At 39.0% G+C, this 26,073-nt stretch overlaps 3 protein-coding genes across 4 annotated transcripts in view; 1 reads left to right on the top strand and 2 right to left on the bottom strand.

The window, feature by feature from the left end:
- Positions 1-5,120: 5,120 nt before the first annotated feature.
- LOC138026836 (DNA topoisomerase 3-beta-1-like) lies at positions 5,121-10,424 on the bottom strand. Its single transcript, XM_068874295.1, has one exon. The coding sequence runs from the start codon at positions 10,321-10,323 to the stop codon at positions 7,756-7,758; it is 2,568 nt and encodes an 855-aa protein (XP_068730396.1). The 5' UTR covers positions 10,324-10,424; the 3' UTR covers positions 5,121-7,755.
- Positions 10,425-10,739: 315 nt separating this feature from the next.
- LOC138026845 (transmembrane protein 237-like) lies at positions 10,740-25,558 on the top strand. Of its 2 annotated transcripts, XM_068874305.1 has the most exons (12): positions 10,740-11,162; positions 12,785-12,988; positions 13,568-13,682; positions 17,845-17,903; positions 18,562-18,705; positions 19,061-19,176; positions 19,940-19,994; positions 20,503-20,656; positions 20,981-21,057; positions 21,809-21,893; positions 23,925-24,046; positions 24,948-25,557. In XM_068874305.1, the coding sequence occupies exons 1-12, from the start codon at positions 10,883-10,885 to the stop codon at positions 25,013-25,015; spliced, it is 1,479 nt and encodes a 492-aa protein (XP_068730406.1). In that variant the 5' UTR covers positions 10,740-10,882; the 3' UTR covers positions 25,016-25,557. The 2 variants fall into 2 exon arrangements, with proteins under 2 accessions (XP_068730406.1, XP_068730413.1); XM_068874312.1 differs by lacking the exon at positions 23,925-24,046 and having other exon boundaries at positions 24,948-25,558.
- A 155-nt stretch (positions 25,559-25,713) lies between these two features.
- Positions 25,714-26,073, bottom strand: part of LOC138026815 (uncharacterized) — a 12,959-nt gene continuing 12,599 nt past the window's right edge. Inside the window, exon 5 of the mRNA XM_068874274.1 lies at positions 25,714-26,073. This exon is cut by the window's right edge and continues 335 nt beyond it. The gene's annotated coding sequence lies outside the window, so the exon portion shown is untranslated.

Here is a 26,073-nt window from a genome sequence, read left to right as displayed (position 1 = left end):
GTAGATGTGGTTAAACGTGGTTAACTAAGGATAGATGTGGTTAAACGTGGTTCACTTAGTGTACATGTGGGTAAACGTGATTAACTAAGGGTAGATGTGGGTAAACGTGATTAACTAAGGGTAGATGTGGTTAAACGTGGTTCACTTAGGGTAGATGTGGTTAAACGTGGTTCACTTATGGTAGATGTGGTTAAACGTGGTTCACTTAGGGTACATGTGGGTAAACGTGATTAACTAAGTGTAGATGTGGGTAAACGTGATTAACTAAGGGTAGATGTGGTTAAACGTGGTCAACTAAGGGTAGATGTCGTTAAACGTGTTTAACTAAGGGTACATGTGGGTAAACGTGATTAACTAAAGGCAGATGTGGGTAAACGTGGTTAACTAAGGGTAGATATGGTTAAACGTGGTTAACTTAGGGTACATGTGGGTAAACGATGTTAACTTAGGGTAGATGAGGTTAAACGTGGTTCACTTAGGGTAGATGTGGTTAAACGTGGTTAACTAAGGATAGATGTGGTTAAACGTGGTTCACTTAGGTTACATGTGGGTAAACGTGATTAACTAAGTGTAGATGTGGGTAAACGTGGTTAACTAAGGGTAGATGTGGTTAAACGTAGTTAATTAAGGGTAGAGGTGGTTAAATGCGGTTTACGTAAGGTAGATGTGGTTAAACGTGGTTCACTTAGGGTAGATGTGGTTAAACGTGGTTCACTTAGGGTAGATGTGGGTAAACGTGATTAACTAAGGGTAGATGTGGGTAAACGTGGTCAACTAAGGGTAGATGTGGTTAAACGTGGTTAACTAAGGGTACATGTGGGTAAACGAGATTAACTAAAGGCAGATGTGGGTAAACGTGGTTAACTAAGTGTAGATATGGTTAAACGTGGTTAACTTAGGGTACATGTGGGTAAACGAGGTTAACTTAGGGTAGATGAGGTTAAACGTGGTTCACTTAGGGTAGATGTGGTTAAACGTGGTTAACTAAGGGTAGATGTGGTTAAACGTGGTTCACTTGGGGTAGATGTGATTAAACGTGGTTTACTTAGGGTACATGTGGGTAAACGTGATTAACTAAGGATAGATGTGGGTAAACGTAATTAACTAAGGGTAGATGTGGGTAAACGTGGTCAACTAATGGTAGATGTGGTTAAACGTGGTTCACTAAGGGTACATGTGGTTAAACGTGATTAACTAAGGGTAGATGTTGTTAAAGTGGTTATCTTAGGGTAGATTCGGTTAAACGTGGTTTACTTAGGGTAGATGTGAGTAAACGTGGTAAAACGAGGTTAACTTAGGGTACCTGATGGTTAACGTTGTTAAGTTAGGTTAACTTATGGTGGATTGTGGTAAACGTGGTTAACTTAGGGTGGATGATGTCTAACGTTGGTCTAAAAGGACACTTGGTGTGGTATATATCATATTTAAAGTTGTAATGTATGGGACGTCTTATGGGCCTAACATGAATGCTTTCCCTCAATAGTACGCTTGGGCCCGCTTGGGCTTAGTAGCCGCGCAATGAAATGTACCACAGCAGAACCAATCTACAAATTTCACTACCGTCAATAGCAAAGACTGATTACTCTGGCCGCAGGCACGGCGGCCAGAGTTGAGTTTTCGGCCAGTTTTTTCACGTTTCCACCACAATTCGGCAAAGCCTGCTGACCAAAAGAATCGTCGGCTCTAAGAAGGTGATGTTTATCGATAAATACGGGAAGGGCTGAAAATTGCAGTGGAAAGTTTATGGACAGAGAAAGCACTGTTCGGAGTGAATGCACGCTAAAAGGTATTGAGCGGTACAGGAACGAATCGGTCAGTGAATCGAAAATATTGCCAAGTTGCATTCAAAGTATGTCACTAGTGATCATGAGTTGAGATTATCTGTGAGCACAAAATGCGAAAGTGATGAATTAGTTTCGAAAGTGACAAATGTCAGAAGTATTACGGAAACCTATAACCATGCAAAAGTGTGTACTACTGCAACTAAGAAAAATAATGTTGATCTACGCAAGAAGTACAAGAACGAACATTATCTTGTTCTGAGAGGTAAAGTCTAAAGACGCCATACCGGAATCTGTATTATGATAATATTTGTGTTTCTTGTAACTAGTTGTTTTGAAATGTGGAGTACCATCGCTTGGATCATCTACAAGCAGTACATAAGTTTACGTACAGTATACATGTGCGATGTTCAGAAACATTCAGGTGTACAAAATTATTCAACGTGGCCCCAATAAAATTAATAAAAAAACTTATAATCAGGTCTTGTTATGAGATGTTTGTTTACACAACAACAAGAATTTATGCGAACGCCGTGTCCAGAAGCTGAAAGCGTTTTCTTTTATAAAATTCGGAAAAATACGCCAGTATCACCCTAAATACATCGCTATGTTTAATTTAAATCGAAGAGGCATCGAAGAAGATATGAAGAGATGCAGAAAGTTAAAAAAAAAAAGTATTTTCATTTATTTGTGCTTTATGCCAAAAGTACAGGAGTGATGATCTGTGATTCAACCTTTGCCCCATATACATTTCCAGGATAAATGTATTAGTAAGTTTTCTACCTATAATATACATTTGCTCACAAAAATGACTTGCTTTTTCTTTAGGGGTGTCAGCATTCCAACGTTTACAAACATTTGTGAGGCTGACAAAAGAAAATTTGAATACATATTTATTATGAACTATTACCTTCAACGCATTGCCAGTTCTTTTTCCCGTAATTTCTTTAATATTTACATGTACGAACTTGTTTCATCAGGGCTTAGCTGACTTGCAGTTTAAAGTTCCTACTTATTTACTTAAAACCAGCCTTAAAAAAAACACCAGCAAAGATGATTTAACTTCATCCTAGCATTTCTTAAATAAAACATAGGAAGTGGCCAGAGGATAGGCCGAATATGGCCTCTTGTTTTATATTTTGCTTCTCTTTTGAGCTGCCTGTGACTGTGATCTCCCGGTTTGTATTAAATTCACTTGGGTAAAGCCTGGTTTCCATATGATCTGCAACGCTCTGTGACGATCGTGCCGCAGATAGGTCTGCGTTACGTCGCAAACATGTGGAAACATTTGTCCCTGGCGTCTGCGGCGGTTTGCGGCACACGGTCTAGCATGGTTGATGGGGAAAGTTGAATCTAGTTCTACTTTCCCGACCATTACGACGCTTCCGACTAAGACAATTTTTGATGGAAACGTGTGTCTTAGATGATCTGTGTCCTATCGGTGACACACTATTGTTCGCCTTGAAACACGTCCAATATAATCAGACTTGATTTCATTTAATCATATTATTTTATTCTATAGTCTTGATGTATTCATAATTTGTGTTTATATTTGTCTGTGTATATTGTACATTTATTTTAGTATTGTATTTGTTTATGTCAGGGACACCTGGGAGAACAGATTGCAGAAGGTGCTTTCTGGTTAAATAAAGCTCATTATTATTATTATTATTATGAAGACAAGTAAGTGCGCGCCTTTTTCTCCTCGCTTCGCAGAGGATTTGTGGTACGCTTGTCTGCGATCGCTTCAGATTTAAATGGAAACATTTACCTGCGGTGTTTGCGATCGTCGGCGATAAGACCGACGCAGACAGCTTACAATCGTCGCAGACCGTTGCAAATCATATGGAAACCAGGCTTTAAAATCAGATTGCTGTCCGAAAGACGCATGGCAACCTACAGAACGGGCCTTCGTAAAACATGCCGAATGTGTGATTTCCAGTATTATTGTTTTGGCTTCACTGATAAAACAAATTAATATGTTAAACTCGCAACTTTTAATAAGTTGGTTTGTGAAAATTATCCCACTCTCAAACTGCTCATATTTTTCCATTATATTCCTTCATTTGCATCATGAATTTTCCATTCATTTGATAGAACTTTTGATGTCACATGCAAACTATTTTGCAATGCAGGTCTTCAAAAACAGAAACAAAGAGCAGATTGTGTCCCTGCAAATGCTTTACGGTTGGTTTTGCTTGTTTTAGTTAATCAGTTCTGCGGCACATGCATAATGTTATTCACCACCTAGAGGTAATAATTGGGAGAAACAATGCCTGAGGTCTTGGATATACAGCCATTGGTGTCACACGAAGTGAGGGTACAGTTACTCCCAATACACACCAACCTAGGTTAGTGAAGAACAATAAATCATTTTATTTTTCTAAATGTTAAGGTCGGCCTTAAGATAATGCTTGCAAAAAAATTGAACAATGTAGGTCTGTAATCTTGGTAAGGTAAAGTCTGCTACAAGCCCAGAAGGCCCACCATGCCTGCGCTTATCTCTGGTTTCTGTAGCATGAAGCGACTAGGAGCATTTCTACTCCCCCCTGGATGGGATGCCAATCCATCGCAAGGTTACCCCAGCATTAAATTTGCCGGTGCCCATTTCTACACCTGGGTGGAGAGAGGCACCATGAGAGTCAAGTGTCTTGCCCAAGAACACAACAGTACCGGAACCCGTACCATTCAATCCCGAGTCAAGCGTCTCCCTTCTAAACGTTAAGGTCTGCCTTAAGATAAACCTTGCAAAAAAATTGAACAATGTAGATCAGTAATTGTGGTAAGATTCCTGAACAATTTCTTGCGTGCAGAAAGTATAGAAAACAGGGTAAAGCAAATGAAAGAGTGAGGCCTCATCAACAAAATAGTAGAGCTAAGCATTGTAATTTATGAAAAAAAATGCAAAGCAGCAGGTGATGTAATTTACTACTTTCACAGAAATATATTACCCAGAAGGCCAAATGAAAAACGTCTGCCTGCTCCCAGACCCAATTAGATTTATTAATTTTTAAATCATATTCAAAAAAGATACAAACAACAAAAACAACAACAAACAACAAACGCAGGATTTGTTGACTACCACTCACTCACGCACCAGAGAGAAATGATTTAAAAAGTGTTATTTCCATAGAAAATCAGAAAGATGGATTTGATGTTCATTGCCAGAATAATCATTCAAATTCTATAAGAGAGGCAAAATTATAGACACAATGATTTTTTTCCTTCATATCCTTGTCCAATTCTTTGGATGCAAGATGAGTCAGTCTAGTCCATTATTCTCACATTCCACTTTAAAAGGGTGGCAAGAAGAAAGAAGGAAGCCACTTGTAACCCTTTTGTCCGGAGCCTTTATTACAAAACTGAAATATAGCATAAAATTCAATTTCGATAACATCATTTTGTTCCGATTTCAAAAAAAAACTTAAGAAAAAATTCATATCAATATTGCACAATGATATTATTTACTTACACCCAACACATGAAACTAACAATTACCAGCATTATTTTGTTAATTTAAATTTCCATCAATCTCTGAACCAGCAGTTTTAGAAAGAAAGGGGTCATATCGTGCATGATTTTCTCTTTATCTCCAATGCACATGTTATTTGGGACCATAAAAAGCAGTTCTTCGTCCACTTTAAGGAAGGGGGAGGGGGGGGGGGGAACATTGACATGGCCAAAACATAGACTGCATTACAAGACTACCTCTTTGCCACTCCCTCCCCTCCCCCAAGAAAAAAAAATTATTTGAGACATAATTTACTTTGCAATGCACCAAGGAACTTTGAGCCTGCCTATACGACCACCCATTATCATTCACCAGCCATATTGTACCACTGGTACTGAATAGAAAATGTCACCTTTCTACAAATTGTTATAATAAAATGCAGATGGTTGAAAATGATATTACTCTTCCTTTTCTTTTACAAAAAGTAATAATAAATAATTATGGTTTAAATAATACTAGGTATTTATGATGCACTGTTCAGTGAATTTCATGCAATCAAAATCATTCTCAAAATAGTTGTAATTATCATAAGAAACTCACTTGAAACAGCAGGCAGATCTAATGAAACAAAAGTAGGCTTTTCTAGATTATGTGGGAAATCTTCATTTACAAATTAGGATCATCAACACATGTCCATCACATTCTCATCAATAAGTCAAGAGACCAGCATTGAACATTGAAATCGGTATTTTACAACATAAGCCTTTTTGAAAAAAGTATTAAGAAATTCTAAGTTTTGCAAAGCTAAACAGTGCGTTTATCACAACAACAAAAATAATGAATGGCTCAGAGCATAAGGGGCCCAAGTCGATTATTTTTGTCCATTTTTTATTTTGCTCAAAAGAGCAATGTTCTCAAGTTATATTCTAGGCCACTAGCACAATTTCAAACGATTTAGAGCAAAATTGAAATATGGCCAAAAATTTGACATGATCTCCTTATGCCACCAGCCCTTCATTTACGATAATATATATTCAAGTTTCAGCTGATTTTGAGCAAAATCAAAAGACCACCTAAAAGGCTTTATCTGTAGACCATCCAACAGAGCTGATAGTAGGTTCTATTGGCATCTGATTGGATAGTGTGTAGAAAGGAAAAGAATGTTGTTGTTAATTACTGGTAATTAAAAGCGGTAACACTGATTAGAACCCTTGCTTCACAGTCCAGCTAAAAATAATAATAAAAGGGCTAAAAGTAAACCTTGCTGTATGACTGGGCAACTAAAGGAAACTCCACATTTGTCCAGAAAGGCATAGAGTAGATAAACTGCACTTTTTGATAAGCATCAGAAAGTATGATACTCACTCTTCTCCCCAACTTCAACATCACAACAACAAGTTGCAAAATTGTTGAGACACTTCCATTAAAAAACACCTTTTCTAGCTTCCAATACCTGCCTTATGTAGAATTTAAAGCTTTCCCACTTTCCTTCCCCTCTTCCCCTTTCAATGTTGGCTGTTTAAGTTTGCAACAATTTTTTTGTCTTGCTAGCAACACTGATAAGGGGGGGGCTGCAGTGTGAGAGATAATAGGTAAATTAATAACGCCCCAAGAGGGTGAAGTGTCTCCACTACTTTTGCAACTTGTTGTAGCATCTGGGAATACAGACACTAACGTCAAAAAGTGTCCCCCTAAACTCCAGTCCTCAGGTAAAGATAAACAGATGCATTTACCCTCAACAAAAAATGACACCATCCCTTACACTAGCCTTATTGCTAGAGATAGGTAGCAAACGCTTGGACATTGAAAGGACACTTGTTGATGGATATCAAAACTAGGTGTGCAACCCGGGGGTACTCCCTATAATGGCTTATACGGGGAAGCTCCGCCCAAAAGGGGTACCTTTTTCGTGCTTCAGGTATATGAAAGGGGTCGGGCCTCGGGGCGGAGCCTCCCCGTATTAAACTTTTTTTAGTTCCCCCCCCCCTCCCCCCTGTGTGCATCTAATTACTTGTATTCCTGGACATAAGCAAAGAGCTGTTTTTTAAAAAAAATTGTATATTATCCTGTATATAATTATTATATTTAATGGCTGAGCTTTGATCAGATAGGTATTACACCAACACCAAGTTTAAAGTACGTAATAAACCAGACCAGAGTCCTGAAAACATACAATGTTTAGTGATGAAAAAGCCCCTCAAAAAGTACAACAGCCTTCAAATGCAGTAAGACAACAATTGTATTTTAAATTAAGATGTAATTTGGGCAAATACTATTTTTTCTCCTTCAATGTCTGTATGTTCTTTTCAGAGCTCTGATCTAGTTTTATTGAAAATGTTGAATGTCTGCCATTTCCTCAACCTGAACACAAAGAAAATTTCATCGATTGCATTAATTTCATTTACTATCATTATAATAACTTTATCCCCTGCATCCTCTGCCGGCTAGGGAAAAAAGATGGATGACATCAATAGTGCTGTGACCATAGTCCTTCATTGGGATCGTAGCACAGTACTAAATAAGTTACACAAAATAGGAAGCCAATTGAGACATCTTGTCCTTTGGTCGTCCTCTGCCCTTTCCTCTCCTGCTGCCACGGCCCCGCCTTCCTCCCCTCCCTCTGCCTCCTCGATACATTGGGTGCTTTGATGCTGCATGTGACATCTTGACCAATGGTGTGAGCAGTGGATCGCAGAAGATACAACCCTGGTGTTGAGTCTTATCCCCTGGCAAGGGAGATTTGGTACGATTGAAGTCTACATTTAGAAGACTTGAACCACAATCACACTCCTGGTCAGTTACACTCACTTTGATTGCATTTTCAGAAACATTTATGACAACGTTGCATTTGTTGCATGCCAACCTCCACTTTGGTGGGGATGTAGGGTCAAGAACAAGGCTGCCCTTTTCGCATTCCATGCAGTCTGATATCCCAAGGCTCATCTCAGAATAAGAACATGTTGGATGCGTGCACTGGTTGCAGCCCATGCCTTTACGCATTTCAGGAAAGGGAGGATTGTTGTAACAATAAGGACACACAGGGGTACCCTTCCCTTTTACACCTGTGGACCACAACACCATCTCAAAGTCATCCAAGGGACATTTAATTTCCTGGAAAAGTTTGATGCTGCCATTTTGTGGAAGGCTGTAGGTCTCGTTGCAGAGTGCACAATGGAGACGGCTTGGCTTTGCATTAATGTACTTCATGTACCTGTTACATTTCCCACATCTAGAAAAAGGTTTTCCAGTGTCTTTCAGGGGGGTGAAAGACACTTCAAATAGTTCATCCATGCTCATAATGGTTTGGACAAAATAGACAAACTTCCTGGTGAAAATCCCCAGAGCATGTTGCAAAACTGAGTCAAAATCAGCTTTGCCAAGGGCTATAAGGTTTAACTGCTTTTCAACAGCTGATCGCATGGTGGGAAGAACGAGTTGCGAATCAATTTTCTGGTATCCATGCACCAAGACAATCCCCAAGGGAGTTGGGTGAAGCCTTCTGCCACTCAACACTTGGACATAGTTTCTTTCACAGATGTTATTGATGTGAACTGGAATGCTAGCATCTGTGCCAATTCCATGCTTCTCCATTAATGAAATAAGCTCACTCTCTGTGAGATAATCAGGAGGTGATGTTTGGCGCTCTTCAAGTGTCACTTCTGTTACTTCATACACATCATCCTTTTGGCAATGTGGCATGCGTTCGTCACTCGAGATAGCTTGCCAGTGCATGACAGAAGTGAAACCAGGGCTTGTGAGAGTCTTCCCAATGAATGAAAAGTTTTCCTGATCAATGCCAAATTTAACAGTGGTTTGGAGATATTTGCAGTCATAGCTGATGCTAGCAATAAAGGAAATGGTAATAAACTCATACAATCTCCAAGCATCACCCCCCAAATCAGCCTCACTGGCTGGTTTCATTGGGGTGATAGGTGGATGGTCGCCTGCGTCATGTCCTTTTCTTGGCTTATTGATACCCACTTCAAGAAGATCACGAACAAATGATCCCCACACTGGATTTGATTGTTGCTGCCGTAGAGTTCCTTTGAGATCAAAATTGTCTGGGTAATGTGTTGTCTCAGTCCTGGGGTAGCTGATATATCCCTGCGTGTAAAGCCTTTCTGCTATCTGCATACACTGTTGTGGGCCCATATTCAGCCCTGAGGAGGCTATACGCAACATTTCAACAGTGTTCAAGGCCAAAGGTCTTTGCTTGGCCTTTTCCTTTTTCACAACACCAATCACAGTTGCGGATTTTGAGGACTTGACAACTTTCTGAAACATGGCAGCAACGTCTTTGTCAAACAATCTTACTCTCTCCCACTCCAGAGTCAATATCTGGCCACTAGAGTGGCGAACCTGGGGCTTCAACACCCAGTATGTCTCAGGCTTGAATGACTGTATCTGGTCGTGGCGCTCGACACAAAATCCGAGAGTGGGCGTCTGGCATGGTCCGTAAGATATTAGTGCACTGTCCAAATCACCATATTTTCCTTGGAAGTATTTAGTCTGAAATCTCGTGAAAGCACAGCCAATCCTTAAGTCCAACTCCTGCCTTGCATCAACAGACCTTGATTCATTTTTGTTAGGCTCACCCAGTCGGAGCATTGCCCCACTGATGTCAGTCTCAGTGATTGCAGAAAACTTTGCACGAAACACTGTTTTTGTCCCTGGTCTCTTATTCATAACAGGCCTGACACAATCCAGCACCTCAAAACAAATGTTCTCGCCTTCTTTATCACAATCCAACCACAGGACAATGTAATCAACGCCTTTCCCCTCGTGTTGCAAAAACTTGGGCATTTGCAACTTTTCGTTGGCTTCTTTCTTCAAAGTTGTAGCTGTGAACAACTCTTGCGGGTTCACGGCATCCCAGTTGTTAAACTTATGATGGAAATCCAAAGTCATTACGTGGCCGCACACAGAGGTCATTTTAAATTTCGCCGGTTCTTTGTTGAACTGCCCATTGTATTCGTGCACAGAGCAAGCACTATTCAGACCTTTCCGGGTTGACATCTGTCCCCTTGAAAGGAACTTGGCAATTGAAAGCGCGAGTGAAGGTTTTTCTGCTACCATTAACACAGTCTTCATGTTTAATGGACGATGTTTCAGGACTGTAAGTCAAGGTTTGGAGTATTTTACCTGATAAAATTTTTAACATTCCTCCACGTGGCAATCTAATGCTTTTGCAGCGGTTGTTTGTTCAACCGATATGCGCTTTGCAAACGAGCCTTCAGCTTGTATTTGTCAGAGGTACAATGAACCTTTTTCTCTTTATTGGGGACGGGTATCTGAGTCTTTCTTTGACTACACATTGTTTCTTGCCGCCCATAATGCCCACTTGTTTGTGAGGAAATTTATTCCCTGGTATATGCTTTTCTCATTGGATCTAGTCAGATTTCTGCTATTCTCGTTTCTTGTACGAGGGCCGTTTTGTTTCCTAGTTTTGTCACAGTTATTCACCCCTCTCCCCCAAAAAATTGTCTAGGTGACCCAACTGCCATTGCTGTCAGATTCTGAATATTTTCTGTTCATCTATGAGTTGACTCTGATCAACCCAAAGCCGTGCTATTTTGGGAAATCGTGAGTATGTTTTCGTCGCCCTAAGGTTGAATTTAAGGTTAAAGTTCACGGATTGTAGCTGTCAAATATGGCCGAAGTCGATAGAGACACTAATCAGCGACAGAGAAGGCGAAAAAAGCGAATGTCAAGAGAAGTTGATGACTATGCAAATGAAAGCTTAGAGTCACCCAGTTCTTTACCGGAGAGAGTTCCTTTGCAAGAAGTTGTTGACGGCGAGAAAAGCGGCGTTCAACGAAGTGCGTCAAACAACTCGGGCGATCAGGAAGGCAGTCCAGGTTTTCCTCAATCAACTGCTGATAGGAGAAGCCGACCGAGGAGACCAAGAAGAAGGTCAAGACTAGAGAATGGTAAGTGTCAATTTTCCATTTCTCTGCTATTCTAATTTTCTGAAAACGCTAGCAGCATTTCATGGAAGCAGTATTTTTTAAATATATTTGTCACATTTTGAGATCCAATTTCGCCGCCCCGTTGTACGAAAATAATACCAATTAAGATAAATCAAGGTGGCTCAAACCAAGTTTCAAAACTTTCAAGAGACCTTGTTGTTAGAAGGATTGACACTACAACACGCTTTCACATACCAGCAATATTATGGTATCATGTGAAACATCAATTATTGCTGAACAAGATGCTGTCATTTTTGTGATGTAAAAAGCTACCATGGCAACAGGGAAACGTTGCAAAAACACCCTAAATTTTGGTTTTAGTTGCTCATATCTGAAAAACGAACTGGGTGACGCCAATTTTTTATTGCACAAAAATGATCAGCAAGTCAAGATGAAGCTATCTGCAAAGTTTTAAAAAACCCTGTAATTCAGAGCTACCTTAAATTTTCAATCATTTAAGGTGGCTCTGAGTCCGCTCCACGGAACTTTGTTACACTTTGCAGAAAGTTTCATTCTGGCATGCTGATTACATTTCAGAAATAAAAAATGGGGGGCACTGACTTTGTTTTTGAGATATGAGCAGCTAAAGCCAAAATATGGGGTGTGTTTGCAGGCCTTTCCTGTTGCCACGGTAACTTTCAACGTCACAAAAATGACCGAATCTTTTTTAGCAATAAATGGTGTTTGATATGGTACCATAACATTGCTGTTAAGTGATAAAGTGTTGTAGTGTCAATCCTTCTAATAAGAATGTTTCTTTCAAGTGTTGAAACTGGTTTGAGCCACCTTCAATGCACAGTATATACACAGAACACCTGTCTGAGTACAAGGTGTCAAATCACTTAAACATACTTTATTGTTGTAATAATTATTAAGCCTTTCCAATACAAAACATGCTTTCTTTGTAGCAATACTCGCAGTTACGTCACCTATTGTCATTAGTGCCAACCAGAGATCTGTTAATTGTTAAAACAAAGGAAGCTTTGTTCTGTGGTTGGCAAAATTTAAATGTAACAAAAGATTTGTTATTGAAAAGTATCCCCTTCTTGTCTCACTCTTTTAAATTCTTTGCTTGCTCAATAATAATATTATTGTTACTCTGTTACTAATATGCGGTGAGGAAGGACTGTAAGAGGTTCTGCCAGGGTAAATTCCAATAAGCGACATGGCCTAAAAAGTAACAACAGCACTTGAAGTGAAATCACGATGAACGACATCCTTTCTTTAAATTTCTGACAGCAACAGTCACAGCAATATGAAACATTGAGAAAAACACCGACACAAGACCTTTTAAAATTCAGACAAGCAACACGGGACCCCTCCCTGGTAGGACCTCCTGGAAGGGAATATAAAATTAATAATAAACCTTATCCGAGAAGACTTAGAAGTCTGACCATTGATTTTGCAGATGTGAATTTTGCAGACCCTGAAGTGGGGTTTGGCCAAGGTTTGAACCTGCCACCTTCCTCACTGTAGTCTGATTCTCAACCAACTGAGCTAGCTGGTCGACAGTCAACTCAAATCCAATGCATGCTCATGGAATAATTCCATTAAGGTATTATTATCTTTATTCCTTTGTTTAGGAGATGTGATGTTTGATGAAGAAATGGAGTCCAAAACCCTTGACCTATCAGAGAGAAGACGACAGAAACGCCCCCCATCAGGGGTGCGGCACACTAGGAGGTCGGCAAGTGCAGAAATGATTGGCAGAGATGATGACAACATCATGGGAGATAATGAAAATACAAGTCCTACAAGAAGACGACAGAGAAGAAAAAAGCCCCAGGGTTAGACTTTTGATGTTGTCCTTGAGCAGCATTATATTAGATGAATAATAAATGGGTAATAATGAATAATAATAATAATAATAATAATTTATTAATTTATACCGTGCAGTTTCTATATAAATATATATTCAACTGTGCCTTACATAAACTGGTCGAGAGGCTTTGAGCTGCTTTGGAAAACTTTAGCTTTTGCCGATCTACGACATCATCAGGCAATCACAAAATGTAGCAATGGGAATTACATAGCAATGTAGGTGACCAATAGTAAAACACTTATGAAATTAATGCTATGAGTAATGAAATTAAACAATAGTTGTTGGTGTGTGTGACATATTGAAATAAAGGAAGTAAATAATCTGTGTGAAAATAGGGGAAGCAGTAACAAAGTAGAGGAACTAATAAACTAGAAGAAAGTCATTAAAATAGAAGGTCTCTAAGTTGAGCAGATTCTTTGTGACAGTTGAGCTTGGGTTGATTCATTCATTATTTGTCAGGGTTAGCCTCAGCTTTTCATTTGCCTCTGTCTTGTTAAGTGTTGTGGTGGTTTGCACCTAATTGTTCATTCTGTTCTGAATTAAGGTTCCAGAGATGTAATCAATACTGGGGAATATTCTCCTGATTTGGAAGGTTATGATGGACCCAAGGACCCAAACAAAACAAAACAAAAAAAGCATAAAACAAAGAAGTCTCAGAGGTAAATTCATGGACAATAATAATAATTATTACGTGGAATGCCGAAGGCATCCACGTCTTAAAACCGGGCTGGAATCTTTTTTTTGTTGGTAGTCACAAATGTGCATATCCCACGGATATTGAATTAATTTCCGATCGGGTGGACTGATTTATATTCCCTAAGGTATTTCCAAACTTCCCTGCCCCGAGGAGAACTCCTACACTTCCCAAGCCATCACGATTTTTCTCTGCTAACGCGTTAGACCACTCGGCCACCGTGACATACTTCCGTCAGATTGGTGAAAGCAAAAATTTATAATAAAATCTTTCCGCCCGCCATGATTGTTTCAGTATTAAACTATTCGATAAAGTGGATAGATGCTTTTTCTTTGAGAAAGGCAAGCTTTAAAGGTAAGGAGAATTTTCTACGTTATTTCTAGATCTTGCTTCGTACTTGTGTGTTCCACTGTGAACATTATTATTTTGCATACAACGAATACTTCATTAGAGGCATTTTGCATAGAACGAATACGTACTCCAATATTTCTTGGGAACCAGTTTGTTCGCCGTTTTGACGTAGAAAGAAAATAAGAAAATAGCTTTGAACGGCCAAACAAGATAAAAAATGAAATCAAGTTTAAAAAAAACGAATTAGCTATCGCCGTCACGGGGACTTCGCAGCCGTCCCCCATCCAAGTACTAACCTCATTCAGAGGAGCTTAACTTCAGCTGACACTTGGACTAGCATCAACGATTGTGATCTTTATGTTACATTCGCACATAGATCTTGTCGAACTTTATAACACTTGAAAGAAAAAAAAACGCACTAACAAAAACCAGGTGTTATGCCGTCATTTTGTCACAGATGTATCCTTTGTTTCGTGAGTTGTCAGTAAACACGCAAGGTATAACTTGATCACAGGCGGCCGCTAAAATCGATGTCACTTCCGATTTTGCGATTTTACTTGTATGACCAAAAGTACGATAGAAAAATTGAACTCTGATGGAACGTAACAAAAATCTCCCGAAATGTTTTTCGCTGATGGCAAATTATTTTATTCTCGATTGACACTTCCTAAAAGTTCCTTCTGCTCTCCTTAAAAACTACATATTAATATTTATTTACTTTTTCGTCAATATTTGTTTTGCATAAAGCAGGCTAGCAAAATCTGTACCTTGCTTTTTTCGCATTTTTGAGCGTTAAAATAGAATTTTTGGGCGTATGTTCCTGACAGCAAAAGTCGCATATTTTAACGTCCCCCATCCAGATACTAACCCCGCTGGAAAGGGAAACTTTAGTAACATTGTTCTTGGAAAGGTGTCAGATGCTCAGAGTACACGCTTAAGCTTGTGGTGAAAAAGAAGTTGTAAATGATCAACATATCGGCTTTGAAGCCAAATGTTTCTCGAGTTCCTGTTATTTTCTTCAATCGTAAAAAATATCCCGTATCTCCCCAATTCTCCCCCCCCCCCCCCCCACCTCCAGACTAAAAATCCCGTATCCCCACAATTTTTTTACCTAGTTATCCCGTATCCTGATCGCTTCTCGCGCTTTTGGCTAAGATTAGTTTCTTGGCCAAGGACTACGGTCAAGTACTATTGTACAACGTACAGTACTTTTTCAGTCCCTTATGGCGCAGGCACAGAACAGTTTCGGCTGTTTGTCTGTTCTCTCGAAAACGATGACAAGGGTTTTTTGGGTTTTTTGTTCAGCTCGAGTGTAGAATCAGGACGAACTGTTGTAGTTTCTGATAACTATTTACTACTTGTAGCTTTTGTTGAATTTTGAATCGATGATAGAGAGAGTTTTGGCGATCTCAATCCGGACTGGACTACTGGATTTAAGGATTTTTCTTAACGAGATTTCAAGTTATTGTGGAACGTTATGTACCAAGTTACTGAAATCAAGATTATGGAATTGTAAAATTAGAACTTTGGACTGGACTATACAACTCGCAATTACGGAATTTTTGAGCATTGAGAGATATAGAGCACGGATGTTGTCTTCTTGTCTTCGCCACGGCAAATTTATACAGTTTGCAAGGAACTAAACCAGGATTACAGAACTAGACGTCGATTACAGGGCCCGGTTGTTCGAAAGCCAATTACCTTAATCCAGGATTAGCGTAAACTTTTGTTTCATGTTTTCAACTTTTTGGTCACAGTTTCCTTTGCTTATTTTTGTTTTTCAAGATTGACTTCTTCTAATGTAAAGTTTTTCTGAATATCAGCCTTGAACAGCATTTGGGAGTAGAGGATAAAACTCGTTTTAAAACCCAGTTTCTGAACAACTGGCCCAGGATGATAAGTTGTTGAACTGTGATTTTTAATAAGTTTTTCGGATGATTTAAGGCTGATCCTGTAATTTTTGGATGAAAGGAGTTAACGAAGCAAGTAAAACTGTAGGATTTGAATTAAGTCTCCTTCCAAAAATAAATAAATAAAAGATCCCGTATCCTGATAACCTGCTAATAGGGCTTCGTTGTTTGCATTTGCAAATTTAGTAACATTAGTAATGAGTTTTTACAACAAAAAACTTTAAGTTATATTACAGATGTATCTTTCTAGTAATCTTTCGCCATTTTCCGAAGTCTACCTGTACTTGAAGTTCACTGTAACTGGACAATTTGTGTTAACTGTTTGCGCATTCCACGGATACGCCCTTGTAGGCGTCTTGTTGTCCATAAAATGTGCTGCCCACATTTTTGTAAGCTTCTCTCCCGTACTCGTCAAAACAACAACTTGAAATTACCTATTTTAAGGTTTTGATTACAACGTTGGCATACCACAGGGAATCTTTCATTCTCTCTCTTTACTTCCTTGTTCCTTTCTTAATTTTCTTAATGAAAAGAGAATGAAAACTGTTTGAGTACTTCATTGTCAAATTAACAGACATTTTAAAATTCTTAAACGTCTTAAATCAAAATCACTCTTTTCACATCTACGGAGATTATCACGCAAGCTCACATTCCACAGACATTCTGCAGGTCAAATAAACAAGAAAAAAGTCACCAGTTGACCATAATATTTTTAATCTCAAAAACCAGGCCAACTTCTCTGTCTGCATTGAAAACAAAGCTGAAAAGCCTTTTTAAATCCTCATGCCATTTAACAGCCGCACAGGAAAATAACTGGGTGAAACACAAAAATGAACTGGTCTGTTGGAAGCGTGCTTGAATTTCAACAAATTAGCCCCAAAATCTGCAAGAATTTGTGACGCTGATGAATAATAAGGCAGTTTCTATGTCCAAAACGATGGAATTACCTGGTGATAAATAACCTCGTCTAGGAGAGTGAATTTTTGACTTTGCAGAAGTAGTGGTCAACCTCAAGATTTGGACGATTGTGATCTTTGTGTTGAATTCGCCCATCTCTTGTCGACTTTTATAACACTTAAAAGAAAAAAAACAACCAAACTAACAAAACAACTCGATGTCTTGCTGCCATTTTGCCACAAATGTATCCAGTTGTTAGTAACATGCAAGGTAACTTTATCACAGGTGGCCGCTGAAATCGATGTCATTTTCGATTTTGCAATTTACTTGTGCAGCCAAAAGAACAATAGAAAAATGTTTTTCTCTGATGGTAACTTTTTATATTAGCGGCACAAAATTTGTTGTTTTTATGTCTCAAATTTTGTTGCTGATGGCAAACTTTTTAATTGTCGATCGACACTTCCTAAAAACGTCCTTGTACTCTTCCTTAAAACTGTGTATCAATATTTATTTACTTTTGCATCAATAGTTGTTTTGCATAAAGCAGGCTAACAAAATGTGTACCATGCTTAGTTTGCATTTTTGAGTGTTAAAATAGAATTTTCAGTCCTTTGTGTCTGGCAGCAAGTTTCTCTATTTGAGGTCTCCCATCCAGATACTACCTCCGCCAGACAGGCTTAACTTCAGTGAACTTTTGTCATGGAAACTGTCAGACACTCAGAGTACACACTTAAACTTGCTCTGAAAAAGAAGTTGAACTTCATGTCAGCCTCAAAGCCAATGTTTTTCGATTCCCATTTAATTTCTTCAATCTTTCTCAGTTTAGTATTTACATATTACGTCCTGAAAGCAAAATGCAGCTCAGATGACAGTTATGGAATAGAGCACTGTGTCAAGTTACTGCACTACCACACCTACACAATGCGTTAGTATTTTTCATCTGGTATTTTAACTGATGTTATTTCACAGGCAGCAGACTGGGACATCAGCAGAGGAGGACAACTATAATGCTGATATTGATGGAGAAGGTAATGAAAGGCTCTCAGCAAGTGTCTGTAGATAATGTTTAATATGTAAAGATTAGTAAACCATCATGCCCCTTCTGTTATGGCAAAATAGGGCAAAGTCTCGTAAAGTCCTCTTCAAGAGAAACTTAATAGACTATAATTATTTGCACTCTCAGAATTGGACTAGAACTAGCTTGCAATGGACGCTAATGCAAGGGAATACATACATATTAAAAAGTATTTGCATTTGAAAAGATTTCCCCACATTAGCCTCCATTGCAAGCAAGTTCTTGTCCAATACTGAGAATATGAATATGGTCTATTAATATAAAATGGCCGGAGTTTCTTTATCAAACTAAGATTATTGTTTAGTTACCGTAGTTCAAAACCCCAGCAAACAAAGGTGAAATTTGTCTCTCAAGGGAAGCTGGAGGATCCAGTGATCAATTACTGAGTTTTAAGCACTTATCCCCGTTTGTGGTAGTTCCCTGATGAGTTGAACATCAACAAAGATGGCATTAAAATGGTTTTACAGTATATCCTGTGCCATGCTATCTGCCAAAATTAATAAATAAAGACAATTTGTACTACATGGATTATCTGAGAGATATACAGTTCTATTTGCATTTAGTCTTGCAAATATTGACTTTTTTTGCCTAAACATTATTTTGGATTATAGTTTCTGTGGTGGACTATTATGAAGTAGATAAAGAAGACATTGTGACAGTCGAAGCTACTACAGACACAACTGTTCCAGCTCTCCCTCCTGTGGCACAAACATTGCCAAGTCAGCCACTAGATGTCCTTTTTATTGAAAGAAGAGGTGACTTCATTCATTCCTACATTGTGTTTTTCCTTAATTAATGACTTAAGCTTTTAGGCATCAGGTGGTTCATTATAAAGCCGATGATACGTGGTTCAACATTTGTTGATCAACAAATGTTGCAGCTCTTGTTCAACAAATGTTGAACAGTGTGTCATATCATGTTGAATGTTGAAATATGCCATTCAACACGTTGAATGTTGTTGAACGATGTTGAACGAAAATAGAGACCAGCTCTATTCCGTTCAACACGTTTGTGTAACATTGTTCAACATTTCTTGAGCAACAAATGTTGCAAGATGTTGAACCATGTATCATCGGCTTAAGCGTTTATCTTTTGACTTTTTCATTTCAGATGGACATGGTTTTACACGGGAAAGAAAGACAAGGTTGTTGCAAATGGAAGAGGACAAAAAAGAGCTGCCGTCTGTTCCAAGCAGAAGGCAAATGACAACTGCTGAGTTTGCTGTGGTATGATTGCTGTACCTTCCAGATATAAAACAATAAAAACTACTCAATATTTTCCAGGGTTGTGAAAGGAGAAGATGAAAAAAAATATGGATGGTGTCTCAAGCACTTCTTCCTTTCTTTTCTGGGAAAATCATTTATGATAATATTATTGTTGCTGTTGTAGTTTAAGTTTTTTCTTGGATAAAAATTTTTCAGACTAGTTTGTTTTTTTTACTTTCCCTTGTCTTTAAATACAGGCATCGTAATCTGAAACAAAGGAGAGTAAAAACAAACTAGTTTGAACAATTTTCTACCAAGGAAAAATTTTAATTACCACTAAGCCAACTAATATTTCAAAGTGAACTATATGGTATTTGGCAATGGCAACCCTGATTTTTAGTTTGTTCAGAAATACTTTAGAAAGGCTATGCTTTCAGCTGTAGACTCCTCATACTTGCTCCAAATGGCAGTATAATTCTTTGCCGAGGAAAAGTTGACCACCATCTTAAGGCGTTTTCTTGAATGTGGCAAACAGATAGTTCTGTCTCCCTAGCTACAATAGTGGAAGTTCCTTCTGGACACAGTCATATCAGAATAGCAGGACAATTTATCGTTTCCTTGAACCTAACCTACTAAATGGCCTTGATCCTATCAGTCTTCTTAAACTCAGTGGTGGAACTTTGGAACTAGTTATCGCGAGGTCTTAGGCTCAACCCTTGTTAGGAACACTTTCAATATTTATGACAAAAAAAATACATTTTTTCATATTTGTTTTGTGTTTCAGTCTGTGCATAATGCATTCAGATCGTTTTCCCTTTTTTGTCATGGACTTCTGGCAGGTTGGTTTAAAAGAACCAAGGCTGTAAGTAGTAATTATTACTAAATTAATGCTGCTTAGTTGTAGTCTCCTGCAATACTCGTATGTGGGTCTTCATAGGGTTGTCTCCTCATATTATTATCTCCTCAACAAATGTTGGCTTACAGACCACAATTCATTTTGTCCTTGTGGATTTGTCAATCTGTCAGTGTTGGGGGAGCAATGGAAAGACATACTGTCATCAAAAGACAAGTCAGATTGACAAACCATGGAGTGTTAACATGCCCAAGAGTTTGAAAATGTCACATCCTGCAATTGCCAGGAGACAGCTAAGATAATTTTGTTAAATAGTGGATTAGATGTGTACATATGTAGATTCAATCCATTCAAAGAGCATCTTTGTGTTCAAGTAATGTAAGACTGTCTTCTTTTACTGCCCCTTGTTGAGCCTCTCAAAATAAAGAGTGTGTTTCCTGTAAAACCATGATTTTTTTGTTACCTATGTCAATGTGTCAATGTTAACTTCTCAGGTCTTGCTTTGTGCCAAGTCATATTTGTTTACTCCCTGAGTAACAATGGAACAGGAGATGCAAACTTCCTAGAGAACTACCACAGACTGGCACAACCACTACAATCGCTATACTACATGCTCTTTGCTATTTGTACAGTATCCGTATTTGACAGGTGGGAGCTGGTAATATTTCATATGTATTATTATACTTTTGCTTGGTTTCATTTTGGTCTTTCCCCTTCCCCCCCCCCCGCCCTAAATTATGGCAATTTTCCACTGTTTTTGTACTCTATTTTATCGGGTTGGTAAGATGAAGGCCCACCCACATGGCATTTCTGGGTATATGTGGCAAAATAGTCCATTTAACAAGTGACGTTAATGTAGGCTGGTCAATCCCGTCCGAATCAACACTCGGGATCTTGAAGTAACCGAGCAAAAAGTGCTGCCTTAAATATTGTCTGCAAGTGGTTCCACTTCCAAGTCTTTCATTTTTTCAGATATGACATGGCAAATCCTCGGTCAGGATTTTTCCAGGGCTTACTCACCAGACCTACAAGGATTCTTTCCATCAGTGGTACGGAAAAGAAAAACTACTTGCTAATTCATTGATACCTTCTAAACCTTGTTCAAAACATGATATTGTAAGCATTTCCGCAGTCTCCTTCTTAGCCCTTTATCAGGGACGTCATGCAAGGGCAGCATTTATTTGGGAGATGATGCAAGTGTTGCATGCCAGTTGAGCTGATGGCAGGGTTGGAGCTAATCTCACACTGGGTTATATATTTGAACATCTGCTATCTCATGATGCGCGTTGAAACTTCCTATGGCTTGTTACCGAACGGTGTTTTGTCTTGCAGTGCTAATTGAAACCCTCAGTTTACTTTATCCATTATTTATTTCTCTGTTTCCAAAATGAATCTTGGACAGTGGAAGTCCAATCTGAACAGGGATTTGGGCGCTATTCCTGTGAAAGTTTGGTGTACTTGTTTTTGCCTGTAAAATAATTGATATGGTTTTGAATAGTTGTGATCATTCAATTTTGTACACAAGGGTGAGTTCAACTGGGAAGTCTTGATTTACATCTTAAAATTTGAAAGTGTAATTTGCCATACGTTTTGTTGTTATGGGAAGAGCAAAACTGATTTTGCCACGGATTTTGTTAATTTAAATTAATTTAAGTTCATGTCCGCCAGGGTTGGATAGTAATTAGGAAAATCTGCGGTCCAAAATCCAGATTTCCCGTGTGAACTCGTGAACGACTACCCCCAAAATTCGGATTTTATCGCTCGTTTAGTTTTTCACTTTTTCGTTGTTTTAACTTGCAGCATACCTCTTCGCTCTTGTGTTCTCCGTAAGTGTGGCGAATATAGATGATAGAATTAGTCTTTACAAAGAAAACCAGAATTTGGGGTATGTAATCCCTTTTAAAAAGCACTTTTTTGTTCTAAAAAGTACTTCGGCTACACTGGCCGACCGAACAGCAAACTTATCAATAAGGAGTGCAAAATCACAAACATCAGTAACTTAGCTGCGAGCTTCCTGCATCACCTTAGAGCGGTTTTCAATCGAGTGTCGTAAAACCAAAACCAAAGTAATTACTTTGGCCAATCAAAAAGGACGGAGACAGTCCTGTAAACCAATCAAAACTCGAAGTAATTACACGTAGCCGACACAAAGCGCGGGAAAATGTGCACGCGCGAGCCACGATTGGTTTTGGTTTCTCTTCTGATTGGTTGAAAAAGTGGCACGAGGAATTTCAACCAATCACTGAGTGAAGTAATGCAGAACCAAAGCAATTCGCTTATTACTTTGGACACTCAATATTGAAAATCGCTCTATCTTCCTGTAAGCTAATACGTGTGAGAGTAAATACTGTGGGAATTCTTTGCTGGCGTCATTGTTTACATTTTGTCTCATTAACATACGAGTTTGTTGACGGAAAGCATCATGCTATTGAGCAATAAATATTGAAAAGGAAAAAGAATGTGGTAAACCTTGTTAAATTACCAATTTTAGGCCTCTTGGCTTTGATAACGAGCGAGTTATTAGCCATCAAAAACCGATAAATTCTTGGGTGGCAAAGCGCTAATGAGTCCATACATTCTTTGTAAAATTTCGAATTTTCAAAGCGTCATTACTCAGAGATAGCTCATTATGCATTCAGTGCTGATTTTTTGGCTGATAGATTGGAAAAAGTTGGGCTTATGCTAATTGACGCAAAATTGTAAACAAAGATTCCCCTTAAGTGATTAGTGCAACTGTTGGTGTTTGATGTTAGTTGCTTGGCAACGGGCGAAAGGACAGCTGAAAACTAGAGTCCTGGGGCCCGTGTCTCGAAAACTTTTCGGGCCAGAAAAGCCATTTGTGAAACTGCAAACCGCATGTTTTCAAGGTAACAAAAAGCAAACTGACTGTGAAGTTTGACGACTTAAATCCTCTCCGTTCTTGAGATACAAAGGGAATTGTGACACCCGAAAATGGCCCGTAAAGTTTCGGGACTTTCGAGAAACGGGCCCCTGGCCAGGATTCGAACCCGCAACCCCCGTAACACCGGTCGAATGTTGTAAGCAGTGACGTCACGTTATCATGAAAGAAAACAAAGAACCATTTCTGCCCGTATGAATCTCTAAGCCGATTAACTTAGTCCAGGATTAGCGCAAACTTTTGTTTCATTTTTTCAACGTTTTGGTGAAAGTGTCTTTTGCTCCTTTTTGCTTTTCAAGATTGACTTCTTCTAATGTAAACCTTTGCTGAATATCAGCGTTCAACAACGTTTGGGAGTTGAGAAATATACTCCTTGGTTAATTTTAAATCTGGGATTAGCGTTAATCGGCTTTTGAACAACCGGGCCCTGTTCTTTCTTAGTTCAAACCGCGTTTTACGTTTTACACCAAGCTGCTCTCGTTATTGGCAAGTATCTTTGCAATAAACCTTGTGAAGGTTATAACGCTTCTCTTTGATTTTAGTGCGTTCTCTGGAAGTTCTCAGCTAGTTGCTACACGTGGCATTTAAGCCAGAGGTTGGAGCATCCCCTTCGCCCTCAAGGGCCACGGGTCAATAGCCCATTCGGCTTCGCCTCATGGGCTATTGACCCGTAGCCCTTGCGGACTACGGGTCTAATTGTGAAATAGTGACTAGGGTTGAGTTTTAAAGTTCACAACATGTGAACCAGGCCACGGTCTGTAGTCAAAGTAGAATTTTAAAACCAGGGCCGCTACATGGAAATCCAACACAAATATCTTTTGAATAGCGGCGGTGCCCTCACGGTCTACCCAATGGGGCGAGGCTTAAGTGGAATCACGGTTTAGTGCTTGATGTAAGCTAACCACAACCATAACCAGGCAACGTTGTGCGACTTTCCTACTCGCTGTTATTTGTCGAGGTGTTTTTATAGAGTTTTATTGTTTGTTTGTTTGTTTGTTTGTTTATTCTTCAATATAGGGATGACGCGGATACCTCATCTTTGCTTGACACTTGGAGAATCATTAATCTGATGCGAGGTTTAGGAGCTTTTTTAGGCTGGGTATTAGTAGCCTTACAACCGACAAAGGATTACACAGCTCGTAAGAAACTTCAAATGAAATAATAGTTTTGCGTGACGTTTTCTCTGTCAATGTTGTGGCAACGAACTTGAGTCTATATATAGACAAGATAAAGGGTTCCTTGCAAGCCAGAGTTGTTAGAATAATTGTTACTTTTGATTTGGTTTTGATTTTGTTTGAGAGCAGTTATTGCGAAGTTCACCCTGCTAGCAGAGCCTTTCTTTTGCTTGCTCGATTTTGGCGTTCTCGAGAAAGGCTCTGCATGAATCGAGTAAGATCTTTATTGAATATGCGCAGCATGTTGCCAGGATACAGTCTCGAACCCAAGCCTAATATGCCAGATCTCGCCGCCATCTTGGTTTTTCATGGTACAGCGGGCTCAATTATAACCATCGGTTTTGTCACTAAACGGACGCTCGCACTGGAAAAACCGGTTTGACGAGAGAAAACAAGATTGACTAGTCCAGAAGTTCGGGCTGCGGCGGCTTCAAAGAGTTGACGCGATTCGGGCAGAGCCTCCTTTTCTCCTCCTCAGTAAAGAAAAAGACAAAAGGAGGCTCTGCTTGCAGGGTGTGCGAAGTTCAACTGACTTTTTGTGAATTTGAATTGGAATTATTCGATCCTTTTTTCAGTTTCAACATACCCGTCTCGAAGGTCGAACTGCCATATTTGAAGTCGAAAAACTCGAAAGTCGAACTGTCTTTCAGTTTCCGAATCCGTTCAGTTTTAAAACTCAGATAGATTAATTTTTTTTAATCCTCCTACGAACGAGTTTGGCAATTAAATTTTGAAATCTTTGCTTTTAGATCGAGGTTTCAGTTTTAAAAAGAATGACTTTAGAACGAGTCTTTTAAACTTGCTTTTCTTGTTCAATTCCTTGATAACGATCCCCTGATCATTTGATATCTTTACCTTTGAACAGAAAACTTGTACGAGGGAGAACTTATGCCTGGCGAGCAGAGACCTGGTAACAATGAACCAGTTGTTTGAACATCTGAAAGTAGTTGAGCCCTACTGGAACAAGGAAGGGACTGGTTATTACCTGCAGGGATCAAAGCAGTTGGCTCAGAACAGTAACTGCAGACAAGTTTCGCTCAGTCAAGAGAGCACTGTCGTGCGGGACGTCGCGGGTTCGAATCCCGCCCGAATCAACACTTGGTATCTTGAAGTAACCGAGGAAAAAGTGCTGCCTTTAATATTGTCTGCAAATGGTTCCACTTTCAAGTCTTCTCTTGTAAGGACTGTTAAGCCGAAGGCCCTGCTTGGGTGCTGAGCAAACAGACTTTCCGACTTTGAAGAAAAAAGCGTGTTTGTTTTACTATCACAAGACTACTTAAAGATCATCAACTGTGAAATGCTCCACGGAGTCCGACTTTAAAGTTACCCAGTAACAAAGTTTTAATTATTATTATTATAACCAAAGAAACAAATGTCTACATTTCTGACAACCTTAACGGGAAAGATTACGTTTATCTAACAATTCAAAAAATTTCGACTGTTTGTATATGTAATCGTATGGACCCGAGGCTATTTAAGGATTTCAACGTTTTCACAAAATTTCCCGAGTCGCGAAGCGACGAGGACAATTTAGAAAACTTTGAAAATACTATTTAAATTAAGCCTTAATTGCACGAGGGTACAAGCAAAGCTATCTAGGGAAACCCGTTCAAAGCCACAACAAATGACAATCAACTTAACTGACCAAACGATTGAATAAACAATTAAATCTTAAAACTACAGCAAACACGCTTTCATTCGGTTGAAGTTCAATGCAATAAGTCGTTACTGTCAACAGATATAGTGCTTAAAATATATGTTGTATGTGAATTAAAAAACAGCTCAATCAAGTCAAGAATCTGGAAGAAAGATTCTCTTGGAACCTCGACCTCGCTTGCTACTTAACCAATCAGGATCAAGTAATCATGTCCTCTTGATTACCAAAGGTGATCTCGAAAAAAATGTCCTCCGTCTCAGCCAATCAGCATTCAGTAATTTTGCTTCATATGCGATCAACGGTAAAAGTGATCACCGCATCTGTAGACCCTTTG

Source organism: Montipora capricornis, chromosome 2, assembly GCF_036669925.1.
Source record: "Montipora capricornis isolate CH-2021 chromosome 2, ASM3666992v2, whole genome shotgun sequence".
Taxonomy (NCBI): domain Eukaryota; kingdom Metazoa; phylum Cnidaria; class Anthozoa; order Scleractinia; family Acroporidae; genus Montipora; species Montipora capricornis.
The sequence above is the reverse complement of the archived record's forward strand: the minus strand, read 5'-3'. Positions and strand labels throughout refer to the sequence as shown.

What these genes read in the sequence shown, in the direction of transcription:
- LOC138026836 (XM_068874295.1), bottom strand. Translation starts at nt 10,323, where the DNA reads ATGAAGACTGTGTTAATGGTAGCAGAAAAACCTTCACTCGCGCTTTCA.
- LOC138026845 (XM_068874305.1), top strand. Translation starts at nt 10,883, where the DNA reads ATGGCCGAAGTCGATAGAGACACTAATCAGCGACAGAGAAGGCGAAAA. An exon ending in AAGGTCAAGACTAGAGAATG is followed by an intron (nt 11,163 to 12,784) that starts GTAAGTGTCAAT and finishes TCCTTTGTTTAG; the next exon opens with GAGATGTGATGTTTGATGAA. An exon ending in TGCTGATATTGATGGAGAAG is followed by an intron (nt 17,904 to 18,561) that starts GTAATGAAAGGC and finishes TTTGGATTATAG; the next exon opens with TTTCTGTGGTGGACTATTAT.